At 40.1% G+C, this 22,899-nt stretch overlaps 1 protein-coding gene across 2 annotated transcripts in view; it reads left to right on the forward strand.

Annotated features, from left to right (window-relative positions):
* Nucleotides 1–22,899, forward strand: part of tenm1 (teneurin transmembrane protein 1) — a 306,672-nt gene that overhangs the window by 149,020 nt on the left and 134,753 nt on the right. For both annotated transcript variants that reach the window (XM_088081314.1, XM_042493760.2), the window contains 2 exons: nucleotides 7,185–7,428; nucleotides 14,336–14,574. In XM_088081314.1, coding sequence (XP_087937440.1) covers nucleotides 7,185–7,428; nucleotides 14,336–14,574 — 483 coding nt within the window. The remainder of the gene's footprint in view (nucleotides 1–7,184; nucleotides 7,429–14,335; nucleotides 14,575–22,899) is intronic.

Here is a 22,899-nt window from a genome sequence, read left to right on the forward strand (position 1 = left end):
TACAGCCATTAAATGAGTGGAGAGGAGAACATGCTGCTGTTTTTGATGAGAAAAATAAAGCCCAGAGTAAGAGACTGGTCTGCTGTCCTTTGCACCTGGCCAAAAAAAACCTCACCTTTATTCATAATACGGCACATAAAATCAAATCTTTGTGATGTAACTATTCGGTTGTTTTTTTTAATATATAAATCTGGGATGAGAAAAAATTAGACTCTGGCCTTACTCTTAAAAAACACAAACAGTTCCTAATTGCCCATGATTACTAAAATTCAACCCTTTAATGTGGCTTCTTAGATTTTATCATGAAAAGTAATACACCTTGTACAGGTAACGGCAAACATCTGCCAATTCACAGACTAGAGACTACAAGTGGACTTTTGCAGATGAGATTTTTAATATTCATTGTAACAGTTTTATACCTGCTGTTCAGTATCCCTTCTTAAGAGAATTGCACCATCACAACTTCCAAGTCATTACACACACACACACACAACTGTTGCTGGGTGTGCATTCCTGAGCCTTTTTTACTATGCTCTCTCCTCTCATTGCATTACTTGGCTTTAAATGCCTAAATTGTCATAAATACTTAATGTGGCTGCTATTTTAGGTCCATCTCACCTACAGTTATGCATTTTTAATACCTGGCCCAAATACCTGTTACCTGTTACATTTCCCAGTAAATCCCCCCCAGATCTCTCTTCCACTGGCTATAAAACGCTTTTCCTCATATCTCGCTTATGTAACCAAAAGCTGATGATTCCAGGAAAATATCTCATAAGCGACTTTTCAAATGTGTCTTTTCTGGAGGGTTAAGTCCCAAGGGAACTCCAGGGCAGAGGATGCACCACACTGTCACGACTGTCATAGAGCTGTAATGGCCCCTCCACTGGCCTCCATCTACTCCCCACAGAGTTGATATGATGTTTTTGAACTCCTGGCTAGCCCGCCAAATATTGCACGGCCCCTGCCCTACATTGCCAGGCCGATTTAGGTTACATTTGCTATTTAACACAACATCACAGCTTGTGCGTTTGATGTGACTTTGTGCGGACAAGTGAGAGCAGAACAGGGAGTTATAGCAACTGCCATTTGTGCATTTGTGTGAGAAGAAAGGAATTGAGTCAGTTTTGGGATCTTTGGGAGCGGACACCAAAAGCTGCCTTAGCTAAGCCTTCTAAAGCACCATCTGGCAGCCCGCGCCCCTGTGTCACCCTACTCACCAAGATTACATTCTCCCCTGGCCCTCTATCCCTGTCCTTCCTCCTCCCCTCCTGTCCACTTTGCACTCTCTCACCTCGCCAACAAACACAATCGTAGTAAAGTGAAGTTGTGGTGACTGTATCCCCAGAGCTGCTATAACTCAGGTTTTCTAAAAAGTCTGAATTAATAATGAGCTAGAAGTCATTTGAGACATGAGAGGCAGAAATAATTTGGATTTATTATTTTGGTTTCATAACAATAGAAAGCCATGCAGGTTTAAAAGCTTTTCTCCTTTTACTCACGTTCTTCCTGTTGTCAGTGCTCCCCACATACATACTGTATGTGGGGAGCATAAAATGCATAAATTGCAACTGTTGTGTTGGAAACACTTTGAAATGTCTTGTGCTGATGTGGAGGAGTTTTCTAAAGTCTGAGCAAATAACAATATGATGTCATCGGTGTTATCTTCACTTGAGCTTGGAGTGTCCATTACAAACTAGGACATGGAGTTTGGAAGACATGGACATAGGGCTTTCTTGCTGAAGACAAGGGGTAGGGGGGAAAAATCATAGACTGAAAATAAAATAACTGATGTAACCAACATAACATCACCCATTGTTGTTTTGAAGCCTTGAGTTTGGCATTTTGACTATCACCATCTTGAATTTTTGGAGCCAGAAGTGTCCATATTTGAACAAGAGGTTGGAGACAACTGTAATGCTACCTATGAGTTTGATGCAGTTACAGCTACAGTTAACTATGACAATGCCATGTTAATTTTCACTAGTGAGAACAGGTTTGAAAACCATTTAAACAAAACTGTAAAAACTGAGGATCTTTTAGTACACCAAAGGTTGAACAGGATTGTTTGGCAACCAAAACATTACTTTAAGTTTCAGGAACAGAGAGCAACAGCTACAGCTATATAGACTCTGTTAATCTGGGATTATGTAATGGCTGCGTAACCCAACCACATGGTCATCGTAGTACTAACAATTTCAACAGACAGCACCCACCTGTCACTTGAAGTGGCCACACCCTTAATTATGTGTAGCTTTAAACCTTAATAATATTTAAACAGGTGAAAAATTTGCAGTTGTCATTAACGTGGAAAATATTTATCTTTTATTTATATCAATTTTATATAGAATAAAAGTTACAACTAGAGTTGGGCATTTCAACATTAGCGTCACCAGGGATTGATTCACTTTTGGAGCCAGCCTCAAATGGCCAATCGAGGAACTGCAGTTTAGCATTGGCTTCATGTTTTTTTTGTCACACGTTACCACATGGGGTAAACTTGATTCCTAGATGCATTGTAGTTTTCTTTAAAGATTGTGTCTCGATGCAGATAAGTCAATATTTTAAAGTCTGAAATTCATATTTCAACATTATGACCACCTATACCAATTTTGTACGACTAGGCTGTTCGTTCTAAACAGCTGAATGAACTGAGTGGTGAAAGGTACAGTACGTAAACCATGTGGGTCACGTCTACGTTCTAAGCCAGGCTACTACTTGAGTTTTGGTGAGGAGACTGAGCGTGTGTATCCGCAGAAGAATACAACCTGTCACCTTATGGCTTAAAAGCCTTTTACTTATTTGAAATTAAAGGAAAAAATGGACTTGGACCTTAAAATGGATGGATCATTACAAATGCATGTTGTTAGCAAGTAGACACACTGAAAAAAAATCATGTATAGATAAAGAAAAATTTTGATGCATCAAGATACATTTGTCATTTTCTAATCGCACCATAGCCTCTGAGTCAGAATCAAACTGAATGGTGAGATGCCCATAGATTCCCGTCCCCTAAAACAGACATGTTTACTTGTCACAGTGGAAAAAGCACAGGTGTTACTAATAACACTAACGATGGCTCCATAATACTCAAGCGTTCCAGTGAGAGTGACAGTGAGCCAGTATGCATGATAACAGGAACCTGAAATCAAAGCAGCTAAATGGAATTCAGCCATAATTAATTTCATTATTTAGACCCGTGCTTTTCCTACTGTGACAAGTTAAAATATCTGCAATTAAAAGGGCCTATTTACTATACCGGTCAGGGGAAGTCTGATGAAAGACCCTGTTGAGTGGCATCCTGGGAAGTTTAGGATCCAGCGGTCAGATGTCTTGGCCCCTGCTGCTTTGATTCCCCCAATTTAATGAGAGTGCAATACAAATACCCCTTTATTTAAATAATTGTTGTTAATTCAGGATAATTCTTAGTTTTGTTTGCTGGAGCTGCTGTTACAAAGCAGCCAATTAAAAGAAAATGTTTGTGTCTTATAAATATGTAAATAACTTTGGTTGAGTTAATAGTTATATATATATATATATATATATATATATATATATATATATATATCACATACACCAAGAACCACTCTCCAACACAAAGTTATAGTAATGATAATCAAAAATTGTGCATAATGAGTATAGAGACAGAGTGCAACACGTCATACATATGCAATATGCAAACAAGGGCTATAATGCTAACAAAGTGCCTGTAGCTAGCTAAAAACATAAGATATCAGCAAGTCAAATGTATATTTTTGTACCTTGTCTCCTAGAGAGTGAGAGTAATAGTTAGCTTCAACCTCTATAATTTGTGTGGTCAATTTATCAAAATACTTGCTGCTCACAGTACACTAAGTGTGTCAAGATCCCACAGTTTCCCTCCATTCTCTCTGCTGATTTCTCAGTTCTGTATCCACTTTTGTTCTCTTTAAAGTTTTTTGTTTTTTGGTTAGGCAGCTGATAAAAACTAAGTCTTGGGTTCTTTACACTGTTGGTAGTGCATCCCATCACGCAGCAGCTTTTAGGTGTGTTTCTGTTGTTTGCTAGAAGAATAAAAATACAATGAGGCGCCCTCACTCAAAACAGAGTCAAAGGAGAGTGATGGTTTTCCCATGGAGGGGGTGGGACTTAAATGCGCTCTGTCTCTAAGTTTGCTTGGTATGTACTTGGTATGTGCCTTTGCAGATGATACATGCAATTTCAGTGTAGAACTTTTACTGGTAATGACGTATTTATACACTGTGGTATAGCTACTTTGACGTAAGCAAAGGCTCTGGGTGCGTCCTCCACCAGTGCCAGCGGCATTTAGAGCAAGCATTAGCATTTGTATTACACAGATTTGGCAATACTGTCAATGTGTTTTGATTCGGTGACACACCTAAGGCTGACGGGTGCACGCTGTGATGTGTCAGAGAATTTGTCAGCGTTGTGGAAATCAAAACTTTGTTTTGGCAGAAACGTTCACAGCGGCTTTGCAATTTCTGAATAAAGGAGTCCGAGTCAAGTCTCAAGTCAACAAAGTTATATTCAAGAGAGGCCTAAAGTTGATTTAGTGCCTCAAGCGCAAGCTAAGTGCAAGTTTCCAACTTGAGTACCCAGCTCTGGGAATGCACTGTTTTTTTATAGAGAAAGATGAAAAAATACATGTTGTACATGTTGTAACAAATGCTAAAAACATCTACCTGCAGTATCAAGAAAAAAACTCGGAAACAAGGGATTTCTGGCTGGACTCAAAGGACTCACAGTTACTGATGAATCAGGTAGTCTGCTAAAAACTGAAGCACCACTTTAAAGCTCCCGGTGCATTACAATGACACACGATGCAGTGGTGCTCTAAAAATGTTCCGTCAGTTTTCCCTAAGCATGTCATTTTTAATACTCAGAGGTGGTTCGGACCAAAATAACTTCCATTTTCCACATCCATTAGTTTAGACTAAACAACACCTCCAGGTGATGACACAAAAACATTTCCTGTCACTTTACCGGGTCTGATATGGAGTCAGCTTGAGCACACTCTGATTAGCTGTTGAAATCGTTTGATGTAGTGTGGTGACAAGCAGGTTGTGTTTCTATATAGTACAATGCAATATAATATATTTCTCATGAGAAAAACAGTTATTAAAGTTCACACAGGCTGTGTTGCAGTGTAGAAATATGACACATCCGCCGGTTACAAACATTCACAAACTACACCCTTCAGCTGTTGTTATTCCACAGAAACATGTTAAACATGCTAAAAATATCAAATTGCATGTGCGAGTGTGAAGTGTGCATCATCGCAGATGGCCCGGAGCAATGAAAAACAATGGAGGGAAGGCAATGTTTAGTTAGAACCCCCTGCAAGATTCCATGAAATCATGAAATAAATATGTGATGTGAGTAATGGCTTGTCGTGAGTAAAGAAGAGATAATTTCATTGTGTCAGCATGCACAGGCAAATATTTTATTGCATGCTTTTGAGATGTGACAAAGACAATTCAGCCATGTTGGAATACCAATAAGCTGCAATGTGTGCGATTTTTGTTGTTTTTTTTGTTTTTTTTGAAGATGAAGAACTTGTCATTTGCTCAAAGAGCATTTTGACGGTAATTCTGGAAATATGACTGTCAAATGTGCAGATATGCACACAGATACAAACACAGAGGAAATGTCATAACTGCTACTTTAACATTGTTCAAAATGCCATTTCAGCTGGACAGATGGCATGATGGAAATATTACTGTGGAAATGTTTATAGGCCTATTTACAGAACTGTTCCTGTCCCGCCATAGTGCTCCTACCAACACTGCTACCATATACATCTTGTAAATGTGAATTTCCAACAACTGAGAGTCATAAAACCTGACGCGCTGTGCGGTATGTCAATGAACATTGGCGGATATGACACAGTGCATTGGCTTACATGTCTGTGCAAAGAGCGACAATAATGCAGTGTGAAGAGATCAAAGCAATATGATTTTTAACATTGCTTAAAATGTCACGGCATGTGCTGCAGATTTAGTATTATGGAAATGTTGACGATAACATGTTTCCATAAATGTTTCTCTGCAATATTTGGAAAAGATGTTGCCTCAATTTTGGACATAATGGTAGCTGAAGTGCACTCTCTGCTAACATGCAGGTGTTTATGCTGGCAATAGAAAGTGTAGAGACCTGAAATGATATAATTCTTTACTTTTCTCAGTTTTCATCTGGCAAGAATCATAAATGCTGGTGTTTCCTGTACAATACTTACGCTTGAATCGGGAAGACTGTAGTAATCTCCCAGGTGGGTTACATTTCTAGATACTAAATTATTTCTGACATTTTGGCAGCAAATAGAGTTGTGAGCCAATACTGTCTGTCTACCAGATTCTGGACTGTGCTCTCCCTTACAACGGGTTCGAGGCTAATGTTACATTCATTGTCAATACAGCTGGACAGAGTCTGTCTTTTGGGACAAGAGGGATTTGCCGTGCTCGTGGAACCGTGCTGCAACCATATGGCATGAGCTGTCCCCCTAAACGCTGGTAACTAATGTCCCAGGATGCTTGATGTACACTCATGAATACGCACCAACACATGCGTACAGGTGCACATGGAAATAAACCGGCTGCATTTGCAGTTGCACACATACACAAACATATGCACGCACATTTTCATTCCGCAAAACTGTAATTAGCTCTTGCTGGCTTTTAGAAGAAGAAGAAGAAGAGAGAAAGCAGCAGGGAGGAAGAGCCGGGGCGAGAGAGCGTTATAGGGAGAGGGGATGATAAATGATGGATTGAGAGAGCTCTAGCTAGACCCCGAGGTTACCAGTGTGAGGGAGTTACAGCTGGCTAGCTCATTCCGTCGAGCTACAGATCTCATAATAAACATCACATGGGTAGTTTGGGCTGGCGGCTGCAGATTAAGCCAGAGCTGTTAGCTCTTTAAAGACTGCTCAATGTTGCAGCCAGCCAAGAACCTATTTATAGGGCGGCTGGAAGTGTATCAAAGCAGGTAGGAAGGGAAGGCACTGGACAGGCACAGTTTTCAAGCTGATTTATGTCCCTCAATCAGTGTAATAACAATAAACTGTCAACTAACACGCCACTTTTATTTGTAATTTATGGTACTGCGCTACTAATAAAGCTATGTTTATTTCTCCCCTGTCCCTCCCTTCTGCCTCCTCCTCCACTTCTCTGTGTCTCTCCCCTGCGCAGAGCTGCCCAGCAGTCCAGGTGGTCAGTTCACGTTTCGCCCGCTGCCCCCGCCTCCCCCACCGCCACACGCCTGCACTTGTGCCCGCCCGGCGCCCTACACTCAAGTCAGCCTGCAGAGGAAGACCATGCCGACGCGGTGCCAGGCCAGTCAGGGCAGCCAGGGGGCAGACACAAGCTCGAGCACAGACCAGGCACAGCTTCACAACAGCTGGGTGCTCAACAGCAACATTCCCCTAGAGACCAGGTAAGAGAATGCAACAAATGGGGAAAAAATGTCCTTTACAGTAAAGGTTATTTTTCACAATTATGTTGGGGGTTTTTTCCAAACAAATGAACAAAAAGATTATTTAAAGAATTTGGAACAAATGGAAGGCTTCGTTCCAAGAGGCTTTCAGTCCAAAACGGTGGATATGTCATTTTTGCAATGAAAGCCTTCAAATGAAAATATCTTCAAGGCAAGCCGCCCTACTTCAACATAATGTCACTTGATTAAAGACATTGCTTTAATCTCACAAATGAGGCTCATTAGATTAAAGGAAATTATTTCGTCAGGAGTGTTAGTTGGCACACTTTCACAATTTTTCTTAGAGAAAATCAGAGTGGAATGATTAAGAATGAATGTCGGACTAAAGGATTTGTTAGGATGGACATGTTTTGCACGTGTAGAGAGCAGTAAGTGGAACACCACGCAGGCCTCTGGGGTATTATTACAGGACTTTGCACGCCATCAAAGTCATAACGAATCTCTCAGGTTTTCTGGATTCTTTTCATTCTCTTACCCCCCACTGCATGCACATCCACCAGGGGATCGAATCTGAGTGTCGACTACCTAAAATAAAAGTGTAAGTCAAGATCGAGTAGAAATCCTCTTTTCAGGAACACATTGTGATGCCGCTTCCAATTGTAGTACCCGAGAAAGATTTTTTGCTTGGAGACGAGCCGCCGGAATTTCGACCCATCAAACAGAATTAAGCATTTGCATTGCTGCATAAGTAATAATTGATCAGAGAATTATTTAGGAGATCCTCATTTGTGAGGCTGCTTTTGAGAAGGTGCAAAAGAATATGTTTGCATGTTTAATGAGAGCGCAGCTCAGCAGCTGAATTCTGGTATTATGAGTGAGGATGAGATTGGCAGGCTGCCACACCAGAAGAAGAGGGTTTTAATAAGTTATGCATTAGGCCATAATTAGATCTTACCTCATTTAAAGGAAGGGAAGAATAAAATTAGATTCAGTGACAATTTAAATTAATCATTGGCCAGACATGACTATCAATGTAAAAGACTTGTCAAAAGTGCATCGTAATTACAGCACTTATCTGTGCGTGTTTGCTTTAAATGAAAATAAATAAAATCCACGCTTTTTTTGTTTCGAATCCTTCCGACGATATTTGCTTAAACATAAAAAAGGCGCTCGCTAAGAGAGATGTGATTATAAAACACAAATTCTGCAGTGGCTCAGTATATTGGATGGTGTCTTTTTGTAGTAATACATTTTTGCATTTGGGACTTTATAGTCAAATAAGTTTCATTTGATAGTGCGCTATTAGTTCTGAACCATAAAATGTAATCATATTCATAGTCAATAGAAAAGTGTTCCTTCATAACATAATTCAGATATTATTGGCTCTTCTTCTATCTAGCTTTTGGTGGAGGGGGAGACAAAAAAAATGCCTTCACGGCTTAACTGTTTTGGGTTGGATTTAATAATCAAGCACCCTCCTCTCTTTCCTCTGTCACACTCCCAGATACACCACTAAACTAATGATTTCATATTTCTGCTCTCACGCCGATGCTGCTGCTATCAGCTCTATCTCAGACGTGAGATTAAAGATTTATCACCAAACTTGACACGGGGGTTTCATGCCGATGGAATTATAAGTGATGCTATGACCTTAAAAAAAATTGTATAACATCTCTTGTTGTCAAGTACACTTCCATTTTCCTCGACGCGCATTTGATGAATCTGTATTGAAATGTATCGACGTTGCGTCAGCAGAGATTAAGATTGTTTGAAGTGTGCATAGATTTCCTTTTCAGCCGCATTTCCGTTATATTTCTGGAGAGGCTGGCTTGCGTGAGTGGAAGGATGCAGATATGGATGTTCAATATATCTGACTGGGTCTCACACTGGGTGTGTTAAGAGGCATAACAAATGTTGGGACTGTAATAAATTGACTGGTGCCCCTGCCTCCTCTCCTTCCTCTTTTTACAGAGAAGTGAGACTCGAATCACACGCTGTGCATGTGCAGCTGAAAAATCCACTCTCATACACACACGCACGCACACACACGTACGGTATATCTGCATGTACCTGTAGCCCGTGCACATTGGCCTCCACCCACACACACACACACAGTCATTTACACATATCCAGGTACAGACAGCCCTTGGGCCGTAGACGCCAACCTCCTGGAGAGAGGGAACTCTCATTTTCTTCCTGTCTCGGGGGAAATCTGCCCTCTGATATGAATTCAGAGCTTCCTGGGCGTCGCCCCTGGATATTGTCTGCGAAGATCAAAGGCAGGCAGCCAGGAAGAACAGTGAAGCATTTTTAAAAGCACCACACAAGAAGAATAGAGTTCCACACGCGTTGACAAATGCAATTTCTTCAGCTGGATTCTGATCCCTTTTGCTCTGATCCACCTTCAGCAGAGCAATAAAAGCACCACCGAGGACTCGACCTGTGTACTGGCCTCAAAAATGTGAAAATGCTCACCCGTATTTGACATCTTTTTGTGTATGCTTGTCTTGTGTGGGCAACACTGAGCCGAGCTATGTTTCTCTCTTTATGTGAGTGTGTGTTTGTCCTAAGTTTATCTCTGGCCTTTCAGAGTTGAACTACCATTGACCCTTAGGTGTGTGGTTGCTCCATGTGCAGCCTCCTGTGTCCCCTCATCTGACTCACTGCTTTTCAGCAGATGCTTGAATGGGTGGATGGAGAGAGGACGGAAGGCAGACAGTGAGGAGTGGATGTCATCTGTCTCTCATGTTAAACTCAGCCACAGGGCCACATCATAGACAGATGAAACGAGAAAACACACACAGAAAGGAAGAGACCAAAGATGACAGGCAAAATGAAAAAAAACAGAGATTTTAGGTCAAATAAGGATATGAAAATATCCATTTTACCACAAATTAAGTCCATAACCGAGGTCTAAAAACGAAAGATTTGAATTAAAGAGATCTGTCAATGTGGCAGGATTTAATGTACTGAAACTGTCCCCTTGTCTTTTATCTTTGTCTTTTTAAAATTTTACTCAGTTTTCATTGATATTATTTCTCTTCATCATTGTGTTGCTCTAATGCATGTTTTTCCATATGTAAAGCTCTTCATTCTGTGTTTAAAAAAAAAAAGTCTTATAGAAATAACCTTGTCTGGCCTTGCGTTGAGATAATTTCACCGGTTTCTATGCAAATTATCACGTTTCAACAGTTTTCTTGTAATTTGCATGACACAAGTTCTATGATCTGCTTTTTTCCTGTTATGCACCATGGAACGGTAACTCATTTGTAAAACTTGATACTCTCAATCCACTGGCAGAAATTTGCTCTTGTTTTTAAGTAAAATCCATCTTCAAGGCTGAATATGAGACTAAATGACACAAGAAGATGGATGTGTTTTCGCCGTGTATGAGGGCAAATGGCCGAGGTACGGGGCGGATGCAGTCTGGTGTCCAGCGACACTGTCAGTCTGCTGTCTGGCCCCACTTTAATGGCCTGTCCTCTGAGGGCCCTTCAGAGACCGCGCTCCTACCAGCAGCGTGTGACCTCACACCCTTCGATGCACGGGTAGAATAACACTCTGGCAAGCTGCGTGTCTGCCCCGACATATCGCACTCGCAGCTGGTATTAACCCTCAGAGAGCACACAGTAACCTGGGGCAATCATTGCTTGTCTGAGAATTCCAGGAGCTCCGGGATATTTTTTTGTTATGGAGAATACACGCCGCAGAGAAAAAAACAATGACTCATAGCCGCTTTTTGCTACAGATTTTTTCCTCAAATACAGCCTATTCTTTGTTTCCCCTCACCAGCCGTCTTTGTTCACTTTTTTTTTTTGATGGAAGTCAATATGGTCAGAAGAAGTTGGAGCTGCTCATAATTGCCTGCCCAGATCCACTTTCCCAAATTGCATAATTTCTGAACCCCCCTATTTCTGCTTCCTCATCTGACACTCTCCAACCCTCGCCCTCCATTATCCAAACACAATATAGATGAAATGCTACCTAGATTAATTGCCCTTCAGCTTACTTCCCTATCATCATCTGCCATCTAACGCGCTCGTTTTCATAATGAAAATGAACCTCATCTTCATTTAACTAATACAGCCGTATAACTTAAGTAGTCGCTTTGATGAGTCAAAAAAGGAATAGGTAAGTCATTGATCCTTGGCTGCTAGGGCTTTTTCATTCTCTTTCATATCAGTGCTGCTCTGCATTACAGAGGCTGCTCGTGATGTTGCACCAGAGAGGCACTTTGTCATATTCGGGCTTCTTCTCTGATGAGAGACTTGGGCTGGATAAGAGCTTATCTTTTCATATTCTGCGCCTTATACATTATCTATAGTGTGCTGTGAGTACACCACAGCGCAGTTTGTGGTTTTCTATTGTTAACGGGTTATAGTGCTCTAACTGTGAATAATGTCCGTGTTTTACATTTGTCACATATATTGCTCACCTCCAAGAGAATTAATGGTGGAACATAATATAAATTGGGAATGGAGTCGTAGCGCTTAGGGATTTTTTGTTACACTGCTTTTCTTCCTTGATTTTAGCTTTCTGGATTAATCTTTGATGATGCATTACTTGCAATTTTAAGAGACCACTTAAATTAAAAGCACACAAATGCTGTGGGATATTAAGGGTTTAACTGAATTACGCAGTACCAGACAGTACTGAGAGCTTTTATCAACAGGTGAGGGCTGTTTCTTCACGCAGTGGCAAAGTAGAACAGTCTGTCCTGTGTGTCATATTTGAATCCTGAGCCAGCCTTTATGCGTCACTAAGAAAATAGCAGCAGAGGGGTCTCCTCTAAAATCTCCCACCTTAGGGGCCCGTTAAATGAGTTTCAGTCAGGCGTACTTCAGAGTGAGGCTGAAATCCACTGAGTGCAGATTATTATAAATAGAATCAGAATAAGATACCAGATACCTAAGACAGTGTGATGTACGTGCTGCGCTAAGCTAATTGGCAAAGGATTGAACCACTGTCCTAGATTGTTCCCAAATTCACACTATAATCTACTTAAACGGACAAAAACAGTGGTCCCAGAGGTGGCAGGTAGTTTGTGGGACACACAATGCGGAGCGGCTCCCTGCTCATGAGATTAGGACAGCAATTAATTGTCTTTTCAATAAACCCCACCCCCAGATTGTAGAATCATAGCTTTGCAATTGTAAACTTTGGATTCTCCACATGCCAGAGTGTCGTGCACAGGGCTGAAGAAAGAGTCAGCATTTTAAGAGTTTGGAGGGTGGTGCCTTTAATTTTCTTTTTTTGTTTTTCAGAACAGAGGAGGAGAAAGTGTTAGGGGGTGTATTAAACAGTGAGTTTATCTGCAACCATTAGCATGTCCAGCTAACCATTTTATTACCCACAGTATTAACAGAGTGTTACTCCCAAAGCCAAGGAGCACATTATTAAATAACTGCATTAGTTAGTGAGTTTAGGGTAACATTAGCAGCTCCGTCCTGCTCCTTATTGGATTTGAGGAAGTTTACACTCCAGCAAGCTCAGCCAGTACCCCCAGATAGCATTACATTTCCAAAACACAATATTGTCTGAGACATCTCCTGCAACAAAGCCTCATACAATGGATGTCTTACAAATTAGCACCCCTGCAGTTTCAGCTACATTTAGGAAAAGAATTACAGTTGTGACATTATGTACATCCATGACAACATTGACTTTTGGATTCACATGGACCACTAACCCTGGTCTCCATGGTTAAAGTCCTGTATTTCTTTGAAATCCAGCCTAAAATCCTTCCGGCACATACTTTGTTGCTCGTCACCCTATGTCACCTGAGTTCTTCCTTTTTGGCAGTCATGTGAGCCTTCTGGCTTATGATTACTTGGGTTATATAAAAACTATATAAAACTATAGTTCGCTCTTTTTTGAAGGCACAAGTACAAACAGAGAATGAGAACACCCTGTCTCTTATGATGTTAAAAGCGAAATGATACTTTTTGAAGAAGTAAGTCAAACAGCCAAACAGGGAACAAAAAAAGAATGTTACATTTTTTCCTATATTTACAATACTCTTAGGACAAGGTAGCTCTAGCCTGAAAAAGGCTTCCTGTTACCTTCATGTTGTTTACATGGTTCATCATTTGGTGAGGATGCTGACCTTTTCCCCAGGGCATGCAACTTTAACCCATATTTTAGTACACTGTAAGTGAAGTATGCAGCCATTAGATGCATACTTAAAGGAATAGTTCATCCTCAAATAAAAAAAAATACATATTTCCCCTCTTACCCGTAGTTCTATTTATCATTGTTTTTTTTTTGTGTGTGTGTGTTTGTTGAAGGTATCAGCTGTACAGTTGTCTGCCTTCTCTCCAGTAGGTGGAACTTAGCTTGTGTTGCTCAAAGCATCAAAAAAGTATGTTTGAAAAACTTAACAGCCAAGTCTCTTTCCAGAAATTATGACTTTGTTACTCAAGATAATCCACAGACCAGTTTTATGTAGGAACTATTTTCTTTTCATTGAACCATACCTGCCCGTTGTATCACTGCACAGATACAGGAGTGCATCTACTGCTAGCAATAGAACGCAGACATCTAAATAAATAGTACTATAAGTAAGAGGAAAAATATGTATTTTTGATTTTTGGGTGAACTGGCCCTTTAAGAGCCTTGCTACAGGGTTTTAAAATTAGTCAACAGTAAACAGTCAGTCAGAAATCTTGTTTTGAACAAATTCCTAGAGCTAGCTTTATTAAAATCTGGCAACAGTCATTTCTGTGGTTGCTGTTTGTAAGTGAGAGGTCTTTTTTCTGAAGTCAAAAACCCATTGTTTTAGAAGTGTATGTAAACTGCTGCACCATGCACATAATTTACAGGTTTAGCTAGAGACAGTTACTAAGCTGCTTTGCTAACTGTCAGTTGCAGGTTAGAATTAAATGTATTTTTTGTGTTTCTCCCATAGACACTTCCTGTTCAAGCAGGGCTCTGGTTCATCGGCTCTACTGTCAGGGGCGGGGCAGGGTTACCCCCTGACCTCTGGGACTGTGTACTCCCCTCCGCCTCGGCCTCTCCCTCGCAGCAGCGTGACCAGACCACTGTTTACCTTCAACAAGCCTCACCGCTGCTGCAACTGGAAGTGTACGGCCCTGTCTGCGTCGCTCCTCACTCTTACCCTGGCCCTGCTGCTCACATATGTCATCGGTGAGTTACAGCACACATCAGCCACCGAGAGCGCGACTTTGTCGTCACGCATTGCTGAACAAGGAGATTTGCTTTTGTTTGCTGTGATTTTATTTCAACATTTTCAAAACAGATTGCTGGAGGGGCCAGGAAATTGGGAGGCTTGTCAAGACACTGCCTAATTAATTCAAAAAAGAATCAATAAAAAATACAGAAACAAACTCTAACAGCGGTTTTTACACACACACACACACACACACACACAATGTTGCAAGCTTCAAAGGGCAAAAAAATACAGGAACCAAAAAGGGGGGAAAAAAACAGAAAAGAAGATCGATAGGGATCAAAGCAGGACTGCTGAAAATGTTACCCTCTTACTTGAAGGAGTTGGCATTAAAAACAGCAGGTAATGTATTCCAAGTGTGACCCTCTGTAGGATAGTCTAAATTGTAAATTAGCTGTCCTGGACTAAAGCGCACAAAGCTGGTAATTATTCCATGATGAATACACAAATCCAGTAAGTACTAACTCGCTCATTGCTTTTCTGTTTCTCTCTCACACACACAGCAACACACACACCCTATTATTTTTTCTACATTTTCAGCTTTGTTACTTGCGTTTTAATAATCTATCCAGGTTTGTCTTAGCTTTTGACCCTATTATCTGTGCTTTTTTCAATTGTTTATTTTTAAGGTGAGCTGTTACTATTTAACCCCCCCTCCTTTTTAAATCATATTTGTAGCACTACTGCCACTTTTACTAAGTCTCGAATAGCCAAAACTTCCTGTGCCACTGCTAGAGAAAGGTCTGGCTGAACCTATACTAATCACGCACTGCAGGAAAAATCGCTCCGGGTTGTTTGTACTTTTTTTAAACCAGTCAGAATTGCCTTGGGCGGCACTAAGCCCAGGATGCATTGCAAAATTCTAACTTGTTTTGGTGGAACATTTGGACACGAAGTCCTAAACCTTGAAATTTGTTCTGGTTGAATTCTACATGGACACATTATACCTTATGAAAAAACAAAAAAGTGAAGATTGTCACATATTGTCATAAAGAATTATATTCTGCAGCCCCTAATTAAGGTATATTGACTTTATAATGTTGGTGGGTTTTTTTGTTGCTGTTTTTAGATATTTTATTTTTTAAATTATCTTCATATATTGAAAAATGTTTATGGCCTACTGAATTTCTGTCTGCCCACAATGTTCAATAAAGACACAGAGACAGTTTCCTAAATCAATCTAGTATGGTAGGAAGTAAAGTAGGATATTATGAGTCGTTGTATACTGACATTGCATTGTGATATCTGAAAATAGTTGATAACATCTATTTTTCTGCGATAATTTACCAAATGCTTCTCACATTAGTAACATGCAGATAGAGATTGTGAAACCAACAACAGTCATATTTTCTGGCCAGGTGTTCAAAGCACAGGATCCACTGTCTGCAGGCTAGCTGTCACTGTTCCCAGGACAAATGGGAAAACAAATTCATTGAAAATTGGCTATTTGACCAAGATTTTGCTGCATGGCAGAAAGCGGTACATGGCAGTGCATATGAGGCTTGGTGTATTTTTTTATTTTATTTTATTATTCTTTAGGGCTTTTTTCTTTTTGGTGCCTTTTATTTGATAGGACAGCTATAGCGTGAAAGGCACAGAGAGAGGGGATGACACGCAACAAAGGGCCATACGTTGGAATTGAACTCGTGGCTGCTGCAGTAAGGACATTGCTTTTCTACGTGGGGCGCCTGCACTACCAGCTAAGGCTACTGGGTGCCAAGCGGCTTGGTGTATTTTATGCAAAAAGTTTTTCAAACTCGGCATGATGGGAATCAAGACAGTGATATCCCACATGCAGAGTGAAAAAACACAAAATAGCTAAGAAAACTTGCCACCAAAGCCAAGTATTTCCCAAAAAGTCCTTTTATGTAAGAATTTCCCTAACCCTACATATTTAAAGTTGTTTCTTTTTTTTTCAATTGGTTTTTGTAAAATTGGTCTCAAATTTCCAACGAGTGACTTTAAAAAAAGTCTTAAAAAGTACTAAACTTGTCTTAAGCTGCAACCTGAATTCAGACTTACTTTTCTTGAGTAAGCACCGGCAGGGCGCTGGGGATATCAGCGGCTTTCTGAAAAGTTGAGAGATTTTCAACTAGAGGCGCTCAGAACAGCGGCACAAAAAAAGTACGAGCACTCTGAAAAAGAGACGCTGGGTGCAGCGCTTTTCTGTAGGCGGTCCATATGCGGCTGTGTAAGCTTTCTGCTCCTTGGAAACAATTGATAGAAGAGACGCTGGTGCTCAGAACAAAATACTGCATGGACTCTCAGCCTCAAGGATCTGAAAACTTCCTCCACCACTGACTATAACCGCAGTTAAGTGGAGACTATTTCTGAGGCATTCATGAATGCAGATCGAGTCCAGTCTTTAGCAGCGATACTAATTTGGAAATCATTTGCATCTTTAAAATCAAGAAAGTTCCTGGAGTTATTCTGCAGTCTGGAGGATTATCAGCAGAGTCTGGCAAAGTCAAATACCAAATTTATTCATCGATCCCCTCCGATTGCACCAATTCCCTGTTCACCCTCAACCTTGGCCCGGCCCTCCACCTCGGCACATCGTCTTCCCTCCACAGCCCCAAGTGCAGATATCCCAACGCTTCATCCAGCCGGTTCATTTCCCTCCTGTGGTGGTACTCAAGGTCACGGCGGAGCAGGCAGGGGTTCGCATTAATCACACACACACACACACACACACACACACACACACACACACACACACACACACACACACACACACACACATCAGAGACAGACATCACACACACACTGGCGAATCCATGCAGATTAATCCCCAGGCTGAACCATGCTATTCCATTAATGTCCCAGCCCCGGTAATTAGTGCATTAGTGAGGAGTGTGAGTGATGACTTGGAGACGACATCACCTTTTAATTGGTGTCATGCTCCACTCCTGCTTGGCAATGATCGATCTCTATGTTGACATCACCATGGCAACCGTGCCAAGACGTATGGCATGTAAGCACAGATGACATGTCAGCCTGTAAATCAAAGATATTCAAATAGCAAGATTAAAGTGGTCATGGACTTAATGTCTTTGTCTGGGGGGGAGAGGTTGAGACACAGGCCACCAGATGATTAGGTTCTCCCATTACATAATGGTTCAGTAATTTTAACCAATTAATTAACAGCCACTCACAGGAAGAGAGAAAAAGATTCTCCCGCAGTAGTTTTGTGCTTTTTCATCTCCGTCAAATAATAGCCGTGCTGATATTTATTGATTTTGAGTCTGTCTCTCATTAAATCAGGTCCTTATTGAATATTAATACTTATTATCATAGACATTATAATAAGAAACAGAATTCATTATCCTATTTAAAATATGATAATGAATGATCTTTTATTCCAAATATAATCAGCTCCTGCGGGGTATTTTACTGTACTTAGCTGGGAAGTTGTTATATTGTACACATTATTAATATTTTCACACTAACTGTGTTTCTCAGTACATAACAATAGATTTCTAATTTATTTTATTATTCATGTATCTTATACATTTTTCATGTAAAAATCCCACCACATGAAAGCTAAGGTGAAAACATTAGTAAATTTCTTCATAAGACAGTTAATTCATTTTTTAAAAATTCACAAGCAAAAGTATAAAAGAAATTGCCTTGTTTCAGGTTCTCAGGTTTTTATTTATTTATTTGGGATATGTAGTAATGAGGGCAGTCTGTTGTGGGTTGTTTTGTGCGTGTTTTTGGGGTGTCTGTGGGAGTGTAAGGGAGTTATAGAAGGGATGGTTTCTGAAAATAGGGAAGAAATTTAAAAAATAAAATAAATAACTAAAGGAGGGAAGAAGAGAGTTTTCCTGGCTGGGATGGCTAATGATGACCCAGGCTTGTACCATTTAATGATATGTAGCTTCACCTTACCTGCATTTTTTATTTTCTCCTTCTCTCTCTCCCTCTCTCTCTCTGTCTTTTCCAAAACTTTGTAAGTCTTTTTGTTCATGCTATGTCAGACAGTGGGTTTTCCATTCATCTCCCACCCTGACCAGCCCGCAGATCCATGAGAAAGAAGGAAAGCTTTTCTTTATTAGTCCCTCAAAAGGATATGCATCTTTTTTATTCAGTTGTTATTTTTAGAAATTAGACATGCACAGGCCTGAAATACAGACACATGCATAAACAAGACCTATACACATGCATTAATGGAGCGATGTCGGAGCGAGGGAGCCGCCCCTGGACAGGTGCCCCAAACAGTTGGTGATTTGATGCCTTGCTCAAGGGCACCTTTGCAGGAGCATGAACTGGCACGTCTAAGTATTCAGGGACTGAACTCTGTTGTTTTTTTTAATTATTTTATTTTGAATTTATTTTATTTGTATTTATGTATATATTTTTATTAGGACATCAGGCCACATGAGCCAGGAAACAGAACGGAGAGAATTAATAAGTAAATGAGGTGAGATGAGGGAAGGGGGAGTGTAAGGTTGATATATTACAGTGAAATAGCCGGGTGTTGCTGGTGTACTGTATTTTTAGTGGATTTTTATGCCTCTGCGCCGACGATTGCTGAGGCCAGAGGCATTACATTTTTGGGTTGTCAGTCCATACATTCGTCTTTCCATCTGGCGCATTCTTGTGCACGCGATATCTGAATAATGTCCTGGAAATTTCTTCAGATTTGACACAAACATTCACTTGTACTTAACAATGAGCTGATTGGATTTCAGCGGTCAAAGGTCAAGTTTCCATGTGACCTCATCTGTTTCATTCTTGTTAAAGCAATAACTCAAGGAACACCTTAAGGGAATTTCTTCAAATCTGGCACAAATGTTCGAGTGGACTCAAGGATGAACAGATTCGATTTTTGTGGTCAAAGGTCAAGGCCACCGTGACTTTGCATTCCTCTCATTCTAGTGAAAGCAAAATCTCAAGAAAACTTTGTTCCTCAAATTTGACTTAAGAATGAAGTGATTAGAATCTGGTGGTTGAAGGTCAAAGGTCAAGGTCACAGTGACCTCATAAAACATGTTTTTGGCTATAACTCAAGAACCTTGGGTGCCCACCTCCAAATGGTGCTGGTTGTATAGATCTTAAGTGCTGCCGGGGGATAGATTTCACAGGTATAGAATATAGTTATAGTGTTGAGCAAAGGTTCGCATTTATGAGGAATGTGTGATTGTAAGGTAAACACGTTTAAGTTCTGTAGTGCAAGTTATACAAAAGCGATGTGATTGCATTTTGCCAGGCTTAAGAAACTTAGTGGGCATTTTTTAAATTTTCTTACAATTATAGACTAAATCATAAATGGATCAATCAAAGAAACTACAGGTAGATTAGCAACTTGTTAGCAGGTAACTTACCACTTGTAAGTATAAATTCATTGTGTGTCAGAGTCATACTGCAGATATGTCTAACCAAATCAAGACATTTGCAACATTAAAAAAAATATGACATACTCCTTTACAGTCGTGCCAATCTGGAGCCAGACTCTTCAGAATGCTGGAGATGCTCCCTTTCCTTGGTGAAAATCATCTTAACGCAGCTGTTACATTTGGCTGAATCTTCATCTCTTCTCATGACGCTCAGCCAGACTTTGCACTCCTTGCCGCAGTCATCCATGGCTCAGCATGTAACAGAGTGAGTAACTGATCTCACATGCTAAGTGGAGGCACAGTGTGACCCCGTAGTGTAACAGCAAGGTCCTTGCAACAGATGTTGAACATTTGATGTAGGTCTTAATTCTTAAAAAAGAAAAACACATCTGACACTCATGATTTAGAGAAAATCTTTTTTTTTTTTTTTTTTTTGACAATTTGGAACAGGTTCTTAATACCCACCTCACTGCCAGTCCTTAAAGCTCTTTGTGCAAGTTTTGTGACTTGTTTATTAATTTTGGGAAAAGTAACCCAGCAAATAATGAGGCAATAATATTATGTCTCAAATTAAGGTTTCCAATTAGCACAACAATAGGAGGATGCACGATTGCAGAGATAATGCTGTGCCTAAGTGATTGCAGCGCACTGTATCCCCCCTGTTGTGATTAGCTAAGGCAGTCCTCCTCTCTTTCTTTACTGCCCTTTTTACTCTCCTCCCATACCCCCCGGTGCTGCAGGGGCTGCGAATAGCTTTGTTAATTTGTTTATCTCCCAACGTACCCCTCCCTCCTGCAGTCGTAGCTTGTTATTAAGCACAACACGGCCATCAGATATGAGGAGCAGGCATTATGATAGCGAACAGGGCATTTAAGGGGAGATAGAGGACAGATTAAGATTGCATCTGTAATCTTGAAGAATATTGCTACTGACAACACTACCAGTAACTCATTTTCTATTCTAAGCCTCATTTAAGTTCTGCTTCTGTAAAAAAAAAAACAACTCTACCTACTATTGCTTTATCATGCTGTCAAAAAAAAGCTAATTAGAGTATTTTCTGCATTAATGAATGTCTCGCTGTTTTAAACAGTTCCAATCCTTGGTTGTTGAATCAAATTTGAGCAGAGGGTGGGATGTGTCAGTTATGAGAGATAATCATCTCTATGGCAACAGGGAGAAGCTTCTGATGCAAGTGAAATGAGCGAGTCAGAAGCACCCTGCAATCAAATAATCACCTTCAAATCACATTTCAGTTGCTCTTTCACGCAGGGACGCAGGCAGGCGTGCACTTTAAGCTAAGATCTTCTTTATAGTTGTGTTGTGCAATACGTGCCGCTTCAGGGGACCTGGTGGTTCCATAAAGAACCAAATGACTCGTTAGTGGCTTTAAGTTCATTACTTTCATGCTATTTCTTTCAGTAAATCTGCTTTCACAGTTTCATGGCAATTCAAAGCATCTGCCTTAAAAGTTAGCCATTATTCACAGGGGTCAAACTCAGTACAGTCTCCAACTGAACTCACGCAAACAGAGACAGTGTGTTTTTGTGTTTATTAAAGCTACAACCGATACTTGTTTCAATGTCTGGGAAATCTGCAGATTATTTTCTTGATTTGGTTACCAGAGCCTGAGGTGATACCTTTTAAATGTCTTGTTTCATCAAATTAACCCAGACATATTTAGTTTTCAATAATCTACGACAAAGCAGCGTGACTATTTTGAATGCTGAGGCAATTATTTGGCATTTTCGGTTGAAAAATTACACAAACGATTCATCAAAACAATTGTATTTACTTTCTGTTGGCCCGCTAAATGTATTATTCTGCTAATTATTTCTGTTTAAATGTTTATGTAATTGGTAGCTCAAATAGCACTGAAATGCACCGGTCATATAATGCATTTTAAAAATGTGTTGATTGATGGACTATTGATGAACAATTCTGATCACTTAACCATGTGAGTTATTAAATAAAAAGTGATGATTTACAGTTTTATGTCATTGTAAATTGAATATCTTTTGTTTTTGGTCTGCTGGTTGGACAAAATAAGCATATTTGAAGATTCCAGGAAGGTTATTCTAAACATTTTAGACATTATGTTTGATCACACAATCAACATATAAACTGATTTAAAAAATTTAAATATTTTTTTAAAAAGCCCTTCTTACACAAAAACAACAGAAAAAACAAAAGTCTATATACTTGATGGCTAGAACTGAATAAGAGTATTTAATTCGCTCCCTCCTGGTCTGCATTTCTCCTCCAGACGTCCTAGCTGGCCTGGTCTGTCTCAAAGCACCAGGCTGATTATAGTTTATCATGAATTAAGCGCTTGTTCTATTCTATGCTGTTGACCACAACTTGAAAGAGCACATTATGCATCGCCAACCATACATTATGCCAAGAAGAGACGCACGCTCACACATTTAATAGCGATATGTGTGATCTATTGAGACCTTGGAGCGTCATTATTATTGAAACAGGATTTTTTTTTCATTATTAGCCCCCTAACCATTTACTGTCAGGAACTCTCAACAGGAGCACTACAAGACACAAAACTACAGAATTACAAAAGGCCTCATACAATTCTGTTCTCATAAACCCCAACATGAAAGGTAACAACTGAATTGCTAAAGCTGAAGGTTGCCACAAAGCTGACATTTGCATGTGAGAGTCTAAATGTGTGATCACAGAAAGCACAGTTGTGACACAATAGAAATTGTTATCACTCTTTTAGCGACTGCATCTGTTCACAGTCACACAAGAGGTTGTGGTGTAAACACTAATATTTCCATGTTCACTACAGCCTGCTGTCACTGTTGCTTACTAATGTGAGCCAAACAGAGTGCACCCACTGGCTTTATTGACAGTGATTGATATTAGATGTCCTTGTGACGAGGTCTGATGATTTATGATAATATTTAAAATGTTTGATGTAAAAAAGAC

Source organism: Plectropomus leopardus, chromosome 8 (assembly GCF_026936395.1).
Source record: "Plectropomus leopardus strain MGB_pleo_1.0 chromosome 8, ASM2693639v1, whole genome shotgun sequence".
NCBI lineage: Eukaryota > Metazoa > Chordata > Actinopteri > Perciformes > Serranidae > Plectropomus > Plectropomus leopardus.